Source organism: Cyrtonyx montezumae, unplaced genomic scaffold (assembly GCF_038088225.1).
Source record: "Cyrtonyx montezumae isolate F1298 unplaced genomic scaffold, pur_monq_1.0 scaffold_10, whole genome shotgun sequence".
NCBI lineage: Eukaryota > Metazoa > Chordata > Aves > Galliformes > Odontophoridae > Cyrtonyx > Cyrtonyx montezumae.
The window spans coordinates 32,513,133-32,534,876 of record NW_027071826.1 but is presented as its reverse complement, the minus strand read 5'-3'; the positions used below and the strand labels follow the sequence as shown (position 1 = coordinate 32,534,876).

The window sequence follows — 21,744 nt, the reverse complement described above, 5'->3', positions numbered from 1 at the left end:
CTTAATGTTGTGATTCTTGGAAAGGGGAATGCCTGCATCCTGACACTGTTAACAGAAAGCTGTTTTTTTTCCCTGTTTTTCTCTTTTCCAAAAGACTGGGAAGAAGGCAGTTAAAGCAGTCCTGTGGGTTTCGGCGGATGGACTCCGAGTCGTAGATGAGAAAACAAAGGTTAGATTTCCCTTGACAAAAGTTCTGCTTCTCTATAATAGCATGCATGCTAGAACTTTAACTAGACTCCAATCTCAATGTAAATGTTGGCATTTGAAAGAAAGACTTAAGTGCCCATTAGTTGGTTTAACCATTTCTTCCTTATGTGTGTATGCTTATTATGCTTCTTTATGCAGGCAGTTAGAAACAAGAGCTTTTGTGCTCCTCTCTGTACAGTTACTGGTATTTTAGAAGATGGCACAGCTAGTGGAACAGTTTTCACTGTAATTAGTATATAGTATCCATTTGCTTTGTATTCATGTGACTTAATGCTTATCTTGTTGACCTAAAAAATGGTTTCTGCAAACCAACGCTGAGGAGCAGGTAGAGAGAATGTCCCTGTGCAGTGCCATGCAGTGTGGTTGCGTGATGAATACCTGCTGTGCAGATAGACATCTCCAGGGCTGTTGTACAGTGTGCTTGGACAGCACTCAAGTGATGGTCTGTGAGAATTCAGTACTAAATACGAACATACAGATGCAGGTGAATTCAGTCTGCTGATTGCCTTAAAAAGAATAAGAAGTGTACGTGTAGATATGTAGGAATGTATTTCATGTGCACTGTTAAATTATGCTTACATATATTTAATTCATTAAAATAAATTTTGGTGACTTTTGCAGACCTTAGAGGTAATTAAGGGAATAGTGCTTAATAAGGGAATATGGCAGTGCCTCCTGGTGGTTGAACGCAGTAGCACAGGTGCTGAGTAGTAAACACCAGCCAAAAAATAGCTGAAAAACATCGGGGGAAAAAAAGTAATGAGGACAGCGTTGTTATTAAACAGTACCGTCTCCTCTTCTGCCATACATTCGTAGAAAGAAATTGAGGTTTTGGTAGAGCCAGCACTGCTGGTGCTTTTCTATTCAATCCTTGCTTACCTTGGTGCCACACGAACTGTTGCTTTTTGTGCAGCAGCTGCTGTCTTCTCACACAAGCAGGCTTCTTCACAGTAAGGATTTCTTGATTGCTAGACTGCAGTAAAAATAAAATCAACCTTCCCTTTATTGCTATGCTAGATCTATAGTTGGGAGCAGAGATGTTACAAATTGTTTGTGCCCCTGACTTCTGAACGCCCTGTCTGTCCTCTAGCAGGGATGGCGGTGGAAGGTGGCTGCTGTCCTTTTTGTTTCACGCTGGGAATAGTTTCTGAATGGCAAATCCACCAGATAACTGCAGGCAAATCAGCTTATCTTCTTTGTAATGTAACACATCCCACAGTTACCACTGGAATGACTCGTGCAATTGTTTCTCCACATCTCCTCATGTGTCATTGTTTTGTTCTGTTTTTTTTTTTTTGCGGGGGTTGGAATGGATTCTTTCCCCTCCAGGATCTTATAGTTGATCAGACAATAGAGAAGGTTTCCTTCTGCGCACCGGACCGGAACTTTGACCGGGCGTTCTCGTACATCTGCCGAGATGGCACCACCAGGCGCTGGATCTGCCACTGCTTCATGGCCGTGAAGGACACGGTGAGTGTACTGCGAGCTGTGCCCGGCTCCTCCAGCTGCTCGCTGGAACTTACACTGAGAAGATTTAATCACCCAGAACACTGCAGTGCGTTTTAACTTCAGCTGAAATACCACTTTTTCCTCAAATATTATTTTAATTCTCATTCTTTGTATCTGAATTACTTGCCATCCCTCTGTGATGTCTCCTTGCGCAGGGAAGCGGTGCCCAGCATGGTGTGTAGGTGGAGTGCAGTCAGCTTCAGATATGGGTAGCAGAAGGGAACCACTCTTCTAAAAATAGACAGAAGATGCTCTCATCTGAAAATGTATACAGCCAAAAACTGGAACAGCGGTGACGTTTTTTCCAGGATAAGATCATAGTGAAAAGGGTATGAATAGCAGGCTGGGTATGAATGTAGCCTCTTGTATGCAAATGCAGTCTTGAATGGAAAGTCATCTGAGTGCTAAGGGATGGAGCTAAAATGAATTGAAGTAGGGTCCTGTTTGTTTCTGAGTGTTAAAAGATTTTTGCAGTAGAAGCTTTGTAATCAACTTTTTTTTTTTTTATCAGCCTTTTTCTTTGTAGACCTAAATCATCCAACTCCCTGATCCAGCCTTCTCCTCTTGTGGCTTTTTGTTGCATCCTGCCCATGCATTACATGAGGGCTTGAAACCTCATACAAATCCGCTGAGATAATTCCACATGGCTGTGTGTTGAAAGCAGTGACACTTGTTAATTTATCATGTTTCTTTAAAGAGAAACAGTGAAGTTAGACATTCCCTTTTAAACTCATGTCAGAGCTATGTTCTGCTGGGTGTGTAGGTCAGTTCATTTACTGCAGATAACAGGTGGGTTGAGCTGCTGCAGTAATAGCACTTGTGTCTCAGCTACCTCTGACTTGAATTTCACTTCCTTACTGCAGTCACTGGGCACTGGGCAGCGACCTCACTGGTTAATAATAGTGGAAGTGCCTTCTGGAGAGCACTCAATACTGATTTGTGCATTTGGTCAGAGCCATTAAGTGGTATTAGCAGTCAGTTCTGCTTTTAGATTTCACATTTGCCCACATGGTATTGTTTCCCTGCACGCTGTCTTCTGTTTGAGAATAGCAGTGATCTATCCCTCACTAAGATGGCTCCACAAGCACTTTTTTGTGCACAAATGCATCCGGAGGTGAGGAGGGATCATTGCAGGTACATTGTCCCCCTGCTGTCGTAGCAGCAGTTAAGCTAAACAGATTGTCTGACAGTCTTTCATTTCTGGGTGGCCTTCACACTTGTGTGCTGGTAGTTGTGAGTCTTTATACATCAGGTTTAGTTTTAGAGCCACATGGGGTGGCCAGTTACAGTGTTCCTTTGAATCGTCTTAACTAGAGTCCTCCTGTAAAGGTGAGTTATCGGCTTGCAGTGCTTGAAGTACGCGGATGTTTCTGTTCCAGTCACCGTATGATGCAGTGTTGTCCTGTGCAGGGGGAAAGGTTGAGTCACGCCGTGGGCTGTGCGTTTGCTGCGTGCCTGGAGCGAAAGCAGAAGCGAGAGAAGGAGTGTGGAGTCACTGCCACCTTTGATGCCAGCAGAACCACATTCACTAGAGAGGGGTCATTCAGGGTCACTACAGCTACTGAGCAAGCAGAAAGAGAGGAAATTATGAGACAGATGCCGGATGCTAAAGGTAAGGGGCACAACTTACGCTGTCACCCACAGTGAGCAGAACCAGCAGTGGGCCTGAAGTGGAGGCCCGGCAGGGACTGTGGCTTAGCAGCCATCCAGAACTCCCTCTCTTGAACCTCATTACATGCAAATCATATTTCCAGACGCGTGCCACTTTTCAAGATGAAAAATGCTCCCAGATTCACTCATAGGGAATTTTTCCCTTAAGAAAAAGTACAAGGGGCTTTGTGTGACAGCAGCTGGACAGAGCTGCTCCTGCTCTGCCACGTCAGCCTGCCTGATGGCAGAGAATGTCATAGTCAGCACACTAAAACAAAAGGCCTTATTAGAAACACGTTACAGAGTGTAAGTAGATTGCCAGACTTCGGGCAATCCTTTCTGCAGTCTAAAGATTATTGTGAATGAACAGAAAATTGTATCTTTTTCTTAGAAAACATTGTAGTTTTAGATTTTTAAGACAGGTAAAAGAATTTGTGTATAGTTACATTGTGTGAGGGGAGAAGAGGGCAATCACAGTGTGCTTGCTAAAAGTCAGAAATACAGCATGAGCCACCAAACCACACATCAGTTACATTCAGAAATCATAAGAGGTTGATTTGCAAGGAGTGTTTTTTCCAACTCAGCTGTTTAAAACTCATCTGTGTCCTCAGATTCAGTTGAAAGTAGATCATAGTAGCAGTGATAGCATCGTACAACTAGCAAAAAAAACAAGTGTTACGGCTGTTACCCGTAGCTCTCTTTACAGTGAAGCTGAACTTTTCTTTCAGAGGGTTCTGCAGCAAGTTTTGTACCGCCACTCTTGCAAAACTTTAATCTTCATTTTCATCGTCCATCTGCTTGCTCCCATACGTTAGTTTTAGAATGTGTTAAATGAAGCTTAAACACGAGGCCTTTGTTACTTGAGGGCATGAGTCAAAGTCTTGACTCAATGAAGGTGTGTGAAATCCTTTCCAAGAAAGCCTGATTAGAAAAGTTCCACTTGAACGAGCAGCTGCAGCTCATGGGTACTGAAGCTTGCAAGACAGCGTAATTAGTTCCTCTGATGGTTCCAGCTCCTCAGAAGTGCCTACTGTGACTCTTCTGTTCCCAGACTTCTAGTCACTGTGTTGATGCATCAACCAAAAGCAGTCAGTTTTTTGTATGAAGTTTGGAAGTCTTCATAGCACGGCTGGTGCCTGGCAAGGCCTGGCAGCTCAGAGGCAGGCTCTGCCTGCAGCACACGCTGTTTTCCCCAGAGCTGCTGTGTGAGCACTGAATGCTGCCTGACCTGTGAAGTGCTCACTGTGGCCTGCTGGAGCTCGTGTGGGCTGCTGGCTGCTGCCACTGCTTCTGTAGGGATAGGAGGGGGAGCTTTTAAAGAAGGTCCTCCAGGCATGCTGTTCCCTGCAGCTGCTCAGCTGTACTGCTCTCATTAACTGAGTACAGTCAGTAGTAATATTTTTGCCTTGGTCTGTTTTTATAGTTATGTGGGAGGCAAAAGAAAGGTCTCAAACACGCAATACACTCTTCAGTCTTAATCGTAAATGCACTGTGGGTGTTTCCAGAGCAGCCTTCTCAGGAACTGCGAGAAAAACTGCATACATAAGGTCATCATTTCTGTGAAGCAGCTGGCCTTCACAGGCTGTGCTTTGGGGGCTGGCTGTATGTAACACAGTCAGTGTGGTGAAGCCTATGAAAGGAGAAAGAAAAGATTTTTCTGCAATGATACTAGAAACTCGTTTGCTGGAAAAGTGCTAGTCATGCGGTTTCTCTTTACAGAACAAGCAGGAGTCAGAGTCAGGCAACTGAAAGTACATTGCTTTACTCTGCTAACCTCACCCTGTTTCCTCCAACAGCTGAAACCGAAGTGAAGCCAGCAGCACCAGGTGCTGCCTCAACCACTACTGCCCCCTCTCCTGGCTCACCAGCTTCTCCTACTGCTGAAGTCACTGCCTCTGTGGAGAAGGAAATGAGCAACCCCCACGCGATCCCTCGGAGGCACGCCCCTATAGAACAGCTCGCCAGGCAAGGCTCTTTCAGGGGCTTCCCTGCCCTTAGTCAAAAGATGTCTCCTTTTAAGCGCCAGTTGTCCTTGCGAATAAATGAACTGCCTTCCACGGTGCAAAGGAAGACGGATTTCCCCATGAAAAACTCAGGTAAAACCAAACGTTACCTTAAGTTGTCTCTTTATCCTTTCCTTGTCTGTGGCTTCCAATAACAGAGTATTTTACAGTAAATCCTTCTTCCTTCCTCACGTGAATTATTTCTCGTGAGCTAACGTTGTCAGGTCAGAAAATTTCTACCTTGGGAATATGCAAGAATTTGAAACGCAATATTCATAGGCAGAAGATAATCAACTGTAATAACTGTCTGAAATACCAGAACGGAGCTTGAAGTGTGCGGGAACAAGTGGTGGTGCATCAGTAGGTACTGCATTTCCCTCTAAGTCACTGATCCAGCTCCCCTGCTTAATGCCAGTGCAGCCAGAGTCAGACCGTGTCAAGGCCTTACCCACAGCCCATGGGATCACGTGATGGTTTTCTACAGTCTGTGCTTCTGCCCTTTGGAATGCTTCTCTTTGAGAGGAATGAAACTGCTTTTCTCCTTTTGTTAAAGGAAACGTTACTGTTTAGGTGGCCCAGCTGGCTGTGTCAGTAATGAGTGGCACAGTTTTCAGATGATGGAGTTGTGGTTTTGTGGTCATCCCAAAATAAACATCTGGGGGTGATCAGTACCTTGCGTATCATTCTGAAAACCCTTTAGCGAGGTTTTCCTGCAGGACAGCTGTACTCTCACTTGGCAGCAGAGCTAGTTGTTACGGTTCTGAGCTTTAAAATTCAAATCTCTGTGGCAAAGAAGAAAACAACAAAAATACCTAATCTGATTTATCCTACAGTACTTGTTTGGTGACTTGTGCTTTACGGCCAGCACTGAGTTTATCAGTTTAGCAGTAACAGAGTGTGCTGCTCATTGGAGTTAGGCTGGCTGAGCACAAACAGTCCGAATTCTTCCTGATTTCAGAGCATTTGCTGCATGTCCATGTGTATATAGCCTGCTGTCACGCTGCAGGTGCTGTATTGCAATAGTCCTCAAATAATCAATTTTTGGGAATGCTCCCTCCTTAAAGTTTCCATATTGTCCTTCCCATATGCAGCCATCCTATGGTTTTGATACTGTTTCTGCTTAATTATGCCTGCCCAAGTCAGTTCACTGCACTGAGGAACCGACGATCAGTACTTTTGAAGAGCAGTGCAGTTAGGTATAATGAGAACAGCTGGTCCCTCAGTAGTTTTACTTTTGTACTATCTGCCTGCACTGTGCTGATACTTGGCTTACAGCCGGGTTTCCGTTTCACTCGAGCAAACTGCTGTTGTTTTCCATAACCTAACACGGGAGTTGTGGCTTCCAGCTGCCACTGACCTGCAGCTAGCAGTGTTTCAACTCCAGCTTTAACTTGCCATGCTGTGGTGCTGGAGACGTGTTTATCCTTCGTGTAGTTCCTGTGGAAGTATGTTACTGGGAGAGTTAAACCGATCCGAAGTATTTTCCTTTTTCAAAATGCCAAATATTAGTGCCAAATCCTTCGTATTTTTAGCGCTTAATACAGAAAGATTTGGAACTCTGTTAAAGCTGTAGAAAAACCTTTTATTTCCTGAAGTGAACCTTCTCTCACGTTAACACAGAGAAGCAGTGATAACTGACTTGTAATTTGGAACGCTGATCTTTTGTGACTAAGTCACAAAAGGCACTAATGGCTTTTTGTTTGTTTTTACTGTCAGCTCTTCAACACCCGATTTAAAAAACAAACCATAAAAGCTGTCACGTACATGAGTAGTAGGAACAGCTAAGAGAAAAATGAATTACATTTCAGTTTCTGAATGCTTTAAACTTTATTTAACCTGTTTTGTTGGCATTGCAGTCCCGGAGGTGGAAGGGGAGGCGGACAGCATTAGTGCCCTGTGCTCGCAGATCACCAGCGCGTTCAGCACGCCGTCGGAGGACCCTTTCTCTTCAGCACCTATGACAAAACCCGTGACAGTGGTTGCCCCGCAGTCTCCCGCCTTCCAAGGTCTGTGATTTCTTTGCTTGCTCTGCTTGTGCCGGATGAGGCTTGAGTGCACATCATAATGTTGCTTTCCAGTAACACGCGGCCTTAATTTCTCGTGTAAGCCCTGTGTCAGTATTTTGGGACAATGCATCTCGTTTTATTCATCCCGTCTGTTCAGTTGTTACGTGGTTCTGTTTTTAAGGAAAAGTCGGTGCACCTACCACACGATGGTTAGCTGTCAAACGGACTGGCTTTGAGGTCACGGCTATTTTAGCCGCTCTGCCTCCTGGGCTGCAAAAATCTGAACAGTGGTGTGTCACAGGAACCAAACCTGCTCAGGAAAGAGATTTTGTGCCACCTGCTTGACCATTTTCCGCACGAGCTCCCGCGTAAGATGCAAACCGTAGCACTCATGGGAGCTGCTAACTTCCATTCCGCTGATGCAGTGTTATGCAAATAGTGTGGAAAAAGAACCTCTCCTTGTTAAATGCAGTTATTATTTAGCATCCAAAATCTGGTGTTCTTTGGAATCTAAATTTAATCGTGCTGTAACTTCTGGTGAGCCATATCTCTTTCCTGTAAAAACCCAACAAATTTAACAGTAGTTATCATCAGTGCTGACGATCTCAGCAACTAAATAAAAATCTACCATCCCACAACTGTTAACAAGAGTTGGCTTGGTGAAATGGAATTTATGTGCCTCATCAACTGTCAGTCCAATCTGGCTAATTTACGCAAACTGCTGTCATGTGGAAGTGTTTAAAATCGTTGTATGTTAATGGTTATGACATGGCCCACTAATACTCCAGTCATGTGCATGCCTTGCATGAATTAATTGCACTGATGTTGTCTGCTCCCATTTTAGTTAATGGCACTGCCTCAGCCTTCTGTGTGCTTGCTGCTAAACCATCCCAAGCTGCTGTAGTGTCCACAGCTATGCCAGTTCGTGAAACCAATCCCTGGGCTCATGCTCCTGCTGCTAATACTGGAGCTGCAGCCATGGTCTCTGGTAAGACTGGAAGTAGATCCTGTGCGTTGCTATGAGAGCTTGGATCAAAAGCGTAATTGAGCCCCTGAGACGCCTGTCCGTGCCACTTGATGAAAAGGGGAAGGAACAGTAACAAAAGCTGGAAGTAGTAGCCTTCTGCACAAGTGGATGGAGGGAAGCTATGAACTCCTAGGTTATGGGTCTATAAGCAAGATGCTTTCTTATTTTGGCAGTGTTTTAGAAAAGCTGGTGCTTTAAAAGGAAGCTATTTTATTTTCATTAAAACAGTGCGTGTTTGAGGATGAGGTATTTTTGCATTGTTTCCAGTGAGAGAGAGATTAAGTTTGCTGCTTAAAAGCTTTAGAAATTAATTTCTCGTGTCCAGTAAGTTTTAGTTTGTCCTTCCTGTCCCGTCCTTGTCTACGTTCATATCTAGTGTGAGGTGGTAATTTAAATGGTCATCATCCATAAAGTCAAGTATGCTAGGAAGCTGCAGTCAAACATCATTTCGTGGTGTAAGCTCCACCAGAACAAAACCCAGTCCTGCTGCTGAAACAGGTTGTGTTTGCCCCTGTAAGAGTACCAGAGCTGGTAGCAGTAAGCCTTCTCCTTTAGAAAGTGACCGTAAGCTGTGCCTCCGGGCCTCAGTGCAGTAAAAATAATGGTCATCTGATGGAGTTGCTAAGGCAAACAAAGAGTGCCGAGCAGTTGTCCACCTGTCCAAAACACTGAATAACTGCTTTTCTCATCACCCTGAAAAGTTGTTGAGGTCCTACAGGAAGCAAGGAGAGTTTAAAATAATAGAGAGAGAGAAAAAACTGTAGCATTCGGCCAATATAGGATGGTTTTGAAAGTGGGAGAGGAATGGAAATGATTCCGATTTCTTTTTTCAATCGACAAAGATAAATGAGTTAAAATAGAGATGAATTTATAACAGAAAAGCTGAAACGTTAGGAGTTGAGGATTGCAAAAGAATTCAAGAGGGTTATCAGCCTGAGTTATGGAAAGAGTAAGGCAAGAACGGAGAAGGAAGAAGAAAGTAAACAAGAAGTCAGAGTAAGTACTCTATGTATTACAGAATAATTTGAGTAGATGTGCTGCCTTAAAGGTTCTTGTTTATGGCAGCGGTACTCACACTTGCCTTCAGTGCTTTTAGGAAAGAAAAATAAATGTTGCCTTGAACTTCCTGTGCCATTACACGGCAGTACTTTGAAAGGCTAAGGCCCTAACTTAGGAAATAAATCAGGAAAATGAACCTTAGAAACAGTTTCTTAAAGCTTGATGTTCTAATGCTCCATCTCTGAGCTGTGCATTCAGAAACTGATACCCCCTGTTAGAGCAACTAGAGGTTGTGGACCAGATCATTGCCACGTAGCCCTAAAATTTCAGATGCCTGCTATGAAAGAAAACAAAAACCAAACAACAACAACAACAAAACCCTGCTCTTTTGTGAGGAAACTTTTCCATCCCTTCTTGCCCAACATCTTCCTGTAAACAGAGCAGTCCACTGGGTGTGAAAAGATGCTTCTGCTGTGAGTAGTCGCGGTCTCAGCAGAGGAGGGAAGAGGCCTGGCTGCTGTTGTGCATCCCCGGTCCGTCTCACTGACGAAAGGGTGAGGAACAGAACCACTGGTGGCTTACTTCCTCCCCTGTGCTTTCCTCCCCAGGCACCGAATGGAACAGCAGCACCCCGGGCACGGCCTCGCCCAGTCTCTTCCAAGGAAACCACAGACGTACTCCCTCGGAGGCGGACCGCTGGTTGGAGGAGGTGTCCAAGACGGTCCGTGCCCAGCAGCAGCCAGCCCCAGGCACGCAGCCGCCGCTGCAGCCCCCTGCAGCCGCTCCGCAGGCGGCGGCCGCCTACCCCGTGGGCACCTTCATTGCGCCGCAGCCCGTGCCGGTCGGCGTGGTGCCGCCCATGCAGCCACCCTTCATTCCAGCTCAGCCCTACACCGTCGCAAACGGGATGACGTACGCGGCAGCCCCAAGCGTACCTGTGGTGGGGATCACGCCTTCCCAGATGGTGGCCAACGTCTTTGGCACGGCGAGCCACGCTGCGGCGGCTGCCCATCCGCACCAGTCCCCCAGCCTCGTCAAGCAGCAGACGTTCCCCCAGTACGAGGCCGGCAGCGCTGCAGCCAGCCCGTTCTTCAGCCCGCCTGCGCAGCACAACGGCTCTGCGGCCTTCAACGGCGTGGATGGTGGCAAGTGGGCTGCAGAGGACAAACACCCCCAGCCCCCCGCGGCCGCCCCGCAGGTAGACCCGTTCGAAGCGCAGTGGGCAGCACTGGAGAGCAAGGCAAAGCAGCGCACGAATCCCTCCCCGACCAACCCCTTCTCGAGTGATTTACAGAAGACATTTGAGATCGAACTTTAAGCGGCCCCGTAGAGGGGGTGGATAACATGTACATTAGGCTAGAGGGATAAAGGGAGCAGAGGGGACTGTTTCTCACCCGTTCGCTATGATAATCCCAAAGGTCCCTTCAAATGAAAATGGGTTAGGAAGAGGGAGCAATGATGGGGAGGACATAAACGTACACGGAATTTCACGAGCTCAGAGTGAACCCTGGAGCCACCTCGGTCTGCATTCCCTCCTCACTCGGGAAGCTGGAAGTCACTCAGCACAGACGGGCGCCCGGCCCTGCAGAAGCATGGCGTGTCTCAGGAAGAACGGCGGGTCTCGTCCCGCGTCCTTCCGCTGCCCCGTGAGTCCCGGACGTTCCCCCTCGGGGAAAACAGGGGCTTGGGGTGGGGGAGGTAAGGAGGGAGGTTGTCACCTGCTTAGCAGAAGCCAGGTCTGCGGAAAAAGTTGAGCTTCCATTTTGAGTAACAAAGTGAATATTATATGTAAAGACTAAAGTAAAGCCAAAATCTTTATTTTTATGCATTTAGAATATTTTAAATAGTGGATATTAAAAGATGTATGAGTTGTAAGTAATCTTGCCAAAGGTTTAAAAAGAAATGGGGGGGGTGAATGTAAGAAATTGTACATAAGATTGATTTATCTCTGATTCTTATTGTAAGTAACGTTGGGGGGCGGAAAAAGGGGCTCTAGCTTGTTCTTGTACCTGTTCATTGTAAGTAGCATATTGCAACAACAATCACAACCAATAAGTCATTATACTGTAGTTTTAAATAATGAAAATTAAAGAACAGTATTGTCATGGTCTGAAAACCATGGGGAAAATTAACTGTTTTTTTTTATTGGAATCAAGCTACATATTATATATAGTACGTTTTTTTCTTTCACGTATTGCTGCAGTTTTCTTGTCTTAATCTATTGGTTCTAACACTACTGTGACAAACTTACTGTAACCATATCTAACATCCTGGGGCAGCCTAGGAACCCGTTTTTTGTTCATCCGTCGATAGACCTTAGAGGTTTTTTAAACTTCTTTTGTTTTTATTTTTTCCACGGATTTGTGAACCCTTGTGGTAAGGCTGCAGCTCGGCCAGGCTCTGCCTCTGGTGACTCGTGAAATCCATCTCATTTTAACTTTACTTTTAAACTTTGGCCTTACAAGCAAATGTAAGTTATATATATTTGTACTGATGATTTATAATCTGCTTTAACAGAAATAAATGTTGGTGGTAGAAGCACCGTCTGTGAAAGCTTTATTTGCCCTCTCCCCGTTTGGATTTCAGCTGCTGGTGTTCCAACGCTTCTCATTTTGTACCCCGTGTTACGTTACCTTGAACTTCCACACTGAACTCGCAGGTATCCCTTTGACCTGTAGCTGTTTAAAGCTCTGCACAGGGGGTTTTATGGAAGACACGGGATTCTGGGTTTGCAACGCGGAGTTTTCTAACATTGAACATTTACAAAGATGAAGACAAATGTTCAAAAACAGGTAAAAGGAATACTCGCTTTGGTTTTCTTTTCCTTTGCTATTAAAAGGAGTGAAGGCCCTAAGAGCCACATGGGATGAGACCATTTTTTGACTCCCAGGAAGCTGATGCCCATCCTATCAGCGTGGTTGGTTTTACTGCACGCATACATGCGTGAAGTAGCATTAGACATATTAAAAAATACCAAGTCAGACTTTGTAACCTGAAGGGAGAGAAATGCTGCCTCGTGTTGGCCATAGAGCAGTTCCCATTTCCAGGCTGGAAAATGGGGGCTTTTTCCTTTACAGGTTCTTTCTTACCTTAAGCACACGTGTGCGGAGTACAGCACCAACAGCAGCCCCCAGCACACTCTCTGGTGTTGGAGTTGGTATCTGTGCTTATTTAACTTTCAGAAAGCTAGCAAATAAATACTTAGATCTCTCCGCATATATGACTAACATTTATAATAGAATGTTGAACATGGTTGGGCTTGCGGTTTTGGGTTTGTTTTTTTCCTTCCTTTCTCCTGCTAGTTCCTCAGTCTGTCAGAGCAGTGCCCAGATATCGGATAGAAATAGCTACGCCCTTCCTCTGCCTGGGAGATAAGGGTAATGGGTTAGAGATGACCTTCCTACCAGCCTTTGTTTAGAGAAGAAAACCACTATCTTGATTCTCAAATCAAATAATATAAACATTCGTTTAGGAAGTTAAGTAATACCACACAGAAGAGACTTCCCTGCTTGCCAAATAGGAAAATACAAACGCACTGCTTTAGTTAACTGTTAGAGCCACGGCACGTATTTTAAGCAACGAACTGCCTTCAGATCCCATCCTTATTACCATGGTTACACTTCTGAAAGGAGGTCAGGGAATAAATGAGAGGAAAAAACCAAGAAAGTACCTTCAGTGTTGAAGTCCAGTCTGTCAGAACCCAGGTGCCCACCACAGCTCACAGCAGGCTGGAGGCAGAGCTCCCTGCCCACCCCGTGTCTGATCAGACAGCTGAAATGGAAGCTGACTGTACATACTAGTAGAAAACAGGGCCTCTGACACAAAGAAAGGGATGATATTACAGAAATGATGGCTTATTCTGGGAGAAAGGTGTCTGATACCGGCACCGTCCACTTGGAACCACCTTCCTAGGGAAGCTCACAGCCCCTTGCTGCCCTCTGTGCCTGCCACACAGGGCTGGAATCTACACGGCCTCTGATCAGTCCATGTTCTCAAAAGACAGAGTGATACCATATTGCAAAGCATCCTGTGCCAATAAAACCACAAAACTGCCATTCTGCAAACCTGTGTGCAAACACAATCAGAATCGATCTCAGGAGTCTGCTCCTAAAATAGCAACTTCACGATCTCTCACTGTAATGTTCTGTGACTTACAGCACAGAAAGCTTTTCCTAATTACCAAATTAAAGAGTCCTTTGCTACAGAATAAGGCTTTTTATCTTTTCTAGCAGGCAGAGTCTATCACTGGCCTCAAAAAAACCCAACCAAAAACAACAACAAAAAAGCTTTTTAACTGTCAGGTCTGTAACCTCTTGCTCCTCCACTGGATTGCTTCTAGACTGTTCAGTCTGTCCATATCTTAAAGCACTATATCCAATACTGAGGCCATAGCTGTGCTGAACAGAGGGCAATCATTAGGTTGGTAATTCTTATTTTTAGATGCAGCTGAAGTGATTTACCGGATTAGAGTCCAGACCAGCTTTAGGCTGCCAAGCCTGGGGATTTACACCCATGTATTACTGCTGCCCTCAGTGCTGGTTCTGGACTGAAGGAGAGGAGAGTGGTATCACAGCCCAGGATAACCTTCCTTCCACAGAAGCCCTAAATTAGACAAGCAGAAGTAGGAAAAAAAACAACCAACCCAAAAAACAATGCCCACTAATAAAAAGCTATCGCAAAAAGCAGTCCTTACTCCCCACCTGCAAACATCAGCACCAGCACTACACAGAGCTGTACCAGCACCGTACAGCTACATCTACACATACAATAAATGGTGCTAAGTAATATGAATGACCCACCCAAGTCTCAGAAGGTAGTGCAGAATGAGGCTGCTTCTAGGAGAAATGCTACGGAGAAACAACACTTGAGGCTGTAGAAAAAAATGGGTTTTGCTTGGAAAGTCTATTTCTGTTTGCTGGGTCAACAAACCACCCTACACTTACCCTCCTCCACACACACACACACACTGGGGAATTCTCTTTGAGTCCCTCATGCAGGCTAGTTGCCACTCTGTGTTAGTCCAGACAGGAGGGATGTTTTTCAGCTCTAACTGCTCTGCTTCTGTATCTGGAAATCCCTATTTGTTTGCAGTGTAACAGCAAGAATCAGCCCAGGCCATATACAGACCCAGGCTTTTCTGGAGTTTACTGACACCACAGCAGATGAGTGGGAAATTTATCCCAGTAAGACAAGTGTCCCTACACCTGTTTACATGTGCATATTTTTCTCTCCTCTCCAAGCTGATAACCACCCAGCACAGTGCTACCATGAGCCCATGTTCGCATTACATTCAACAGCACACTTCTGGCTCTGAAAAAAACAAACTAACCTCATTAATACATCCCAGAGATACTTGATATTTAATCTGCATCATCTCAGAACATACTGTAGTGTTATTACATTAATCTAAATGATCCCTACCATTTCAGAAAGGGCTAAACATATTCTTCCATTCTGTCTAAAGCTTTCTGTGGAGCGTTGCTTCTGCATTTCATTTCAATCCAAAGCTGAATACATTCAAGTGGAAACTGAACTGACCCAAAGGTAAATTCTACTTAGGAGCACTGTAATAAAGCAGGTACAGTACATAGCTGCAGTAGGTGACATCACAGCTACATCCCCAGAGCTGGCAATCTCACAGGACCTGAATGCTAATTTCATATGCATTAAGCTGTTTGTCATGGCCAGACTGCTTGGCATGTAGATGGGACCTGCTCCTCAGCATTATAAACGTTCCTTGGTCATTAGTGCTTCTGTTAAGAGAGTTCAGACCCACCTTCACACACTTCAGCCTATGGCACTTTTCTGAACTATTCTTTTTTCCTTATGTGAAGAATTTTTCATTCTGGTTATTTGCCCTCTCTAAAGTCATTTAGAGAGGGTTTTCCCAGTGTCACCTCCTTCTGTGAAAAGCAGCCATTACCATTATGTGGAGAGATGGCTGAGCTATTGCAAGGCATACAGGGGTCGGGGGAAAGAAGTTTGCAATGAACCTGAGGATGGTCATTCTCCCACCTTTTGGCAATCACACCCACTACACCATTAAATCCACCCTACCCTCTTGAGCTTTCAAGCAGGGCTGAGCTCCCAGAACTGTTTCATGCAGTAGAAGGACAGAGTTCAAAGTTCCCATCTTGTCACCTGTTGCTCCACGCGGCCTTGGCAGTGTCTGTCACCCACTGTGACGGGGAGGGCTGGCGTGCGGTTGGTAGCGAGAGCAGCTGGCACAGCAGAAGCTGGCGTAGTACTCATTACCACAGAGCTGGGCCTGCACAATCAGGCCGCAGTTGGCGAGGTGCGGCTGGTCCACGCATTCTCTGCTCAGGTCCACAACGTGATTCACAGCTGCTGCATCCAAGTATAAGGCAAAGCCAGCTGAAAGCACTGACAGAGCTTGTCTCAAGTTTCTTTTCCCTCCCCAAAACCACAGCAGGTTCCTGCTTTTCTCCATCTTCCCAGTTCTAAGGGGGACTGTTTAATTACAGTCCAAATCAAGGACCAGAGGGAGAAACTGGCAACTCTGGTTAGATAGAGAAGGCAGTTTCTGGGACTGATTCCCAGTGCCTTGGTGGGGAGCTGTTTCCACCACCCTGCTGCTCCCGAAAGCCCAGACTGGTGGTGGATGGGCACACGATGGACAGCCTTCTAGCAATGGCCAAGAGGCAGCTCTGTGCCATGAGAAGTGGGGAGGACAAGTTGTACTCACTGCTGGGCCTGCTCCTCAACACTTTCACCTCCGTGCTGGCACTGACAGAGCTGCTGCTGCTGTAGGCACTGCATGTGTAGGATCCCTCATCAGCCAACTGAACGCTGCGTATGGTCAAGCTTCCATCCTGGGACAGGTGGATATGGTGGCCATCCGCCCGCACTGGGACTCCATTTCTGTAATGAAAAGAGTTTTGTACCTCTTTTCCCACCTCTGGTAACTAAAGGAGCTCTCTGTACCCCTTGGAAATTGATGCTCTGTGAAAGGGGTCAATGAGTACAAAATTCAGCACAAAGGAAGAAGTCTTCTTTTCCCACATCCAGTCTCTACAATTGTGTAGTAACGTGAACCTGAGCATACATACCTACATCCATTAGTCCACTGCCTCCGTGGGAGGTAGCTAGCTGTGTGCTCTGTATATGCACTTTGCCCTTTCCAGTATGAAACATTTTTGAGGTTTGAGGAACTAAAAGAAAAGCCAGAGTGCCTTTCCCTCTCTCCAGGTTGAGGTCTGGCAGCCTTGTTTGGCTGGCATCGGTAGCTATGCACATTGCTTGATGAACATATGGGGTAGTGAGCAATGCAACCTTTTTCCCTTAAAAGCCTGTTTAAAAAAATGTTAAAATATCAGCAAGATCATAACCGTTCTGTTCTTCCTGGAATACTCTGTGCATGGCAAGAAAAATGCCTGAATTATGAACTCCTAGTTACCAAGGAAAGTAAACTTTGTTCACTGAAAAGAGTTTCATTCATAGGCTGATACTTCAACCATTTTATTGACTCCAGTACCAAACTTACACATGGAAGAATAGCTCTCTTTGTGAGATGGCGCACTTCAGTCCAACCCCTTGGAGTAGAGGGATTGAAACAATCACCAGTCCATGTCCACGGATCCTTTGCAAGAAAGCTCCAAAGTGGAACTGATTATTTTCAAATGGGGGAAAAGAAACAAAAACACCAAATCCACCCCATACTTGGACAAACGAGGTTTAACTATTAACACATCATGAGAAGAAAACTCTGTCTTACTGTTAGAAAAACACTTTGAATTGCCATTCACTCCCATCTGGCAAAAAAGGGAAAGAATTGGCACATCACGAAGCTGGGAGAATAGATGCTGTTACTGTAGGGGCTAAAATGTTTGCTAGGGTTAGCCACAGAGAGTTTTCTAAAGATCAGCCGTAAGTCATCCTCTGGTTACTCACTTCAAGTTTTGGCATTTTAATAGCATTAGCTTGCTAGCATGGAGCTCTTTGTTTTGTTTTAATATAAATTTATATTTTTATATATTAAGTGCCTGTCACCTGACTGATAAGCATTCTTTGGAACCATTCTGATGGCAGGGGTGAGAACAGCAGTCAGCCTGTTAGTACCTCAGCATTTCTATTTCCAACCAATTGAAAAAAATCCAATAAAAATAAAAATAAAAAGCCACAAGACTTTGCTGCTGAAATCTTACCTTAAAGTTTGCCTTCCTCATTTGACAGAATGAGAACTTGGTGACTGCTCCCCACAGAGATTTTGCCTAGGATTTTTAGGTTATCTATCAAGTGGATTAGGAAAGGTTATATGATGCTAGTTGGAGTTGTGAACCACAGCTCTCTCCCTTTGCCTAGTAGGTATCCTGCATTACTATTTGGAGAAATTAAAAAAAAAAAAAGCAACAAGGTTCAAGAAGAGACAAGAGAGAAGTTCCATCTCACTTTTGCTCACCTTGACCACCTTATATTCACGTTGTTTCCAGTCACTGTGCAATGAAGATGAGCAGTTTCTCCTTCAGATACCTTGATGCTTGGCAGAAGACCAGTAATCCTCAGCCCTCCTAAACCAGAAGGGAAATAATTACTAGCAAGAATACAATGTTATGCTGCCTCTGGTAGCTGAAGCTTCTAGGCCTCGAACCAGCTTAGTTGGAACTATGGTAGCTGTTGCTACAGGGAATGTTGTACTTCCTAAGGGCTTCAGCCCACTCCAGAGCAAGAAGTGGAGAATTCAAGGAGTTTTTTTTCCTCCACCTGTTCCATGTCAGAAAAGAGGCCCAAGGGACACTCTCATGCTAGCAGCCCCACCTCAGAGTCCCTGTCTAGAGTACCATGACCTACTAGGTACAAGAGATTACCACTGGAAAAAACAGCTTGCTCTTCCCTTATTCACAAGCTGCCTGTTAAACATGAAGCATGAAGCAAAGAGGCATGGCCAGAGCAGAAACCCATTCTGCCCAGCTCTTCCTGTTTCACACTTGTGCACAGACAGGCAGCACTCCACCCGCCTGGTACCTAGAGGTCGGAGCAGGACCCGGCGCTGCTCCTGGTCACGTCCATTCGAGGCGATGCAGGTAAAGAAGCCGGCGTCCTCAGAGCTGAGCCGGCTGATCACCAGGGCCCCATCTGACTGCTGCCGGTGTCTGATGGACAAAACCAGAAATCCCCTCAGCCCGCGTTTGAGCCATGGTGTGATTCCAGCCACCAGAAATAAATCTGAGCCTTATTCACGACTTTGCAGTAACACTATGCAAATGTTTTGCAGCGGCACAATTCAATCCACAACACAGCCTCTGGTCTGTAGACTCTGTATCACAGCTGTTCACATGAGAGCTCAAAGTCCAGGCTCTGACCGGTGACTGAAGCTAGGTCAGCAGGACAGCACTGCCTGGCCCTGGCAAATGAAACTGCCCAGCACAAAGCAGAACAGCCCCTATCCACACTGGCCAGCAACAGTGTTCCCTCAGAGAGGAAACAAGAAAGGCAAGGTGAGAAAGGGGCTCTCATCCTCATAGCTTGCTGCAGGAACAGTAAAGCTAGCTGGGAGCTCACCTGGGCGGGGAGAGGGGCTGCCCATCCTTCTGCCACACAATGGTGAGAGCTGGAGATCCCTCCACTGTACAGGGCAGTCTGACTCTCTCTCCAACTTTGGCCTCCACTACTGAAGGCTCACTCTTGTCCATTCTCAACCTGCAAATTCCACAAGCACAGAAAACAATGTAGCAACATCCTTGTTCGGTATCTGACTTACAGCAGAAGGCCTTCTTAATCACAAGCCTTGTTTTTTGCCTCCAATGGAAAAGGGCGTTCTCCATGCGCCCATCAGAATTTGCCATTAACAATATTCACTCTCCTCAGAAAAAAGCAGCCTCTATCAAATCCTGCTACAAATCAGCACAGTGTGGTGCTGCACTCCCACCAGACAACTTAACCCTTCAGAGACAGCAACTCAGAGCATCTCTGTTACTTAACATCCCTCTGGCTAAAAGCCTAAGGAAACGTTAGCAACATAAATACACAGCAAATGGCCCAAAGCCCTGGAGAACGGGGCACTAAGGAAGCTTCCCACAAGGTGCACTTAGCAAATACATTTTTGGGGTGTGAAGAAAGCAATCACCAGCCTGACTGCGTGCAAGGGCATCCACCACACACTGCAGAAAGGCTGGGCACAGGCTCTCACACCATCCATCCTCCTGTGCTCTTTGCTCTCTTTTGACTACAGATAAACACCATTTCAGAAGGGAACTAAACCACGATGTTCCCAGAGTCAAAGAAAGCATCATCTCCCCCACCCCCATTCTCTGACCTGAATTCTCAATCTCAAAAAACAAAACCAAAGAGCCTTAATTCAGTGCTTTTATAATTCAATGAAACACTTCTTTCTGCACTTAGGCAGAAGCAGCTAAGGGGGTTGCTGGGGATTCAGCGAATTGGCTGGGCTTTAGGCTGTGAACTCAAAAGAAGAGAGAGATCAGATCATAGTTCCATTTAGTCCAGTGCCCCAGCGTGCTGCATTTAAAGTGAAAACAACTTTTAACCTTTTATTTCTTGAAGGCTGAGAAACACCAGAGAAATATGCAAGAACCTAGAAAATATTCCAAGCTTTTTTTCTTTTTTTAGTTTAATATACATATGTTGACTTTGTGCTAATTAAGCAGGTCCCTCTTGTTTTGTTTTTATTTCCAGAATGGGTTTCTCTTTCTGACTACACTAACTTGAACAGCTAAGGACAGTTCTCCTGGCATTTGTATCTGTTTGAACCTGAATGCTTTGTTGTCAGCCTCCCTGGACATCTTTGCTCAGGATATGCCTCTTTCAAGGGACCCTCGGGAGGACAGCAGACAGCTTGCAACTGGGATTTTTGCCTGCTCCTATTGTCAGCAGTTCAGTATCCCTTGCCTCCTAACCATGCCCAGAACAGCTGACCCCAGACCTTTCCAATCTTCAGTTTTTCTACATGAAGAGATGCCATATGGTTCATCAGCTGGGCACGGTGGACAAACTGTTGCTGTATGTGAACTTACCTATATGTGACTTGCTGAGGCACAGAGGAACCGGCTGCCTGTACAACCTTCCCGCCTCTGTGTAGCTCTCGGCGCTGCTGATTTTCCTTGTGAGGGACCTGACCTCTCTCACCCTCTGCCAGAACAGCACTCTGGTACTCTATTCAAAATAAAATGCCATATGTGAATAAAAAGACCGTTCTTACTGTGACCTCTTGCACAGGGTTTTCTGTGAGCTTGGGAGAGCTCGCTGAACTGGAGCCAAAGAGCCCTTCAGCCATCTGTTTTCTGACTGACTGGTGCAGTAAGCCTGTGCTGCCGACTAATGAGAGTCACAGACCTGCGGGCAAGCAATTTTAGACTCTTTTCTCTCCTCTGTTAGTAAATATGTTGCAGTGTTCCTTAGGCCACACTGCCTTCTGCCCCATGTGCCATTGCTGTGACAAGGTACATCTCAGAGTAGCTTGCTGGCCCATATTTTTACACTAGTCTCTTGTATTTTTCTGAATTTGCTTGGAACAGCAGGTGGGAAGTGCTTTAGGGTAAAGGCTTTATCATAACATAACACCAGAAGAAGCCCTGCTACCTCCACACTCCCTCTTGGCTCCTGCACTGCAGAGGAGATCTGCTGCCGTGATGTCCTGGGAACATCAGTGCTATGGGGTAAAGGCAATGCTGATTGACAGTGTGGCAGCAGAGAAATTTTGCCCCTGTTGTCAGTAACTATTAATGAGCAGCATGGTAGAAGAGGCAGTGGAAGACTTAAGTGGAAGATAAGTTACCTATAATCTGTAACTGAATCTGCCGCCGTCTCTCTGTCCTCCCATCAGAAATGAGGCACGTGTAAGTCCCAGCATCCTCCAGCTTGACGTGGCTGATAACTAAGGAGTTGTCAGACTGGTAGGTGTGCCTACAACAGGAGAAGGAATCGACTGACTCTTCCTGGCCAAGGGCAGCAACAGGCCGAGGCAGAGCGGCCCTTCCTGCTGATGTTACATAAACCACCACCACCACACAGTGCCCTCTCCGGCTCAAAAAAACCCACCAAAACCCTGTTGACCACAAGAGGGTCACAGGCAGGGGAAATAACTGCAGCAGAAAGGAGGTCAGAAACAGAGAAGAATGGGAAAACAGGGAACTGCTTTCAATAATCCTCTCCCACGAGAAGGCAAACTGCCCTTCCAGGCAGGAGCCTGAGCCCCAGCAGTCATTTGCAAACAGAAAAGCAGAACTGAGCTTTTCTTCACAACTGTGATTTTCATAACAAAAACTGATTCTCTGGATCCAAACTGTTGCAGGAAACAGACTTCCCATGAAAAACAGGCTTTCAAAATAATTTTAAAAGCACTGCATCTTAGATGGCAGTGCCAGAA

At 45.6% G+C, this 21,744-nt stretch overlaps 2 protein-coding genes across 10 annotated transcripts in view; one reads left to right on the top strand and one right to left on the bottom strand.

Annotated features, from left to right (window-relative positions):
• NUMB (NUMB endocytic adaptor protein) overlaps window positions 1-10,957 on the top strand; it is an 89,785-nt gene extending 78,828 nt beyond the window's left edge. For 6 of the 9 annotated variants that reach the window (XM_065754738.1, XM_065754740.1, XM_065754742.1 and 3 more), the window contains 7 exons: window positions 95-169; window positions 1,537-1,677; window positions 3,127-3,328; window positions 5,163-5,462; window positions 7,226-7,375; window positions 8,220-8,363; window positions 10,010-10,957. In XM_065754738.1, the coding sequence (XP_065610810.1) occupies window positions 95-169; window positions 1,537-1,677; window positions 3,127-3,328; window positions 5,163-5,462; window positions 7,226-7,375; window positions 8,220-8,363; window positions 10,010-10,719 (1,722 nt within the window). In that variant the 3' untranslated portion in view covers window positions 10,720-10,957. The remainder of the gene's footprint in view (window positions 1-94; window positions 170-1,536; window positions 1,678-3,126; window positions 3,329-5,162; window positions 5,463-7,225; window positions 7,376-8,219; window positions 8,364-10,009) is intronic. The other 3 variants (XM_065754744.1, XM_065754743.1, XM_065754745.1) reach the window with 1 other exon arrangement.
• A 3,787-nt stretch (window positions 10,958-14,744) lies between these two features.
• PAPLN (papilin, proteoglycan like sulfated glycoprotein) overlaps window positions 14,745-21,744 on the bottom strand; it is a 47,317-nt gene continuing 40,317 nt past the window's right edge. The window contains exons 22-28 of the mRNA XM_065754761.1: window positions 21,154-21,281; window positions 20,393-20,531; window positions 18,921-19,058; window positions 18,384-18,511; window positions 17,821-17,929; window positions 16,108-16,283; window positions 14,745-15,749 (exon numbers count right to left, since the gene is read on the bottom strand). Coding sequence (XP_065610833.1) covers window positions 15,574-15,749; window positions 16,108-16,283; window positions 17,821-17,929; window positions 18,384-18,511; window positions 18,921-19,058; window positions 20,393-20,531; window positions 21,154-21,281 — 994 coding nt within the window. The 3' untranslated portion in view covers window positions 14,745-15,573. The remainder of the gene's footprint in view (window positions 15,750-16,107; window positions 16,284-17,820; window positions 17,930-18,383; window positions 18,512-18,920; window positions 19,059-20,392; window positions 20,532-21,153; window positions 21,282-21,744) is intronic.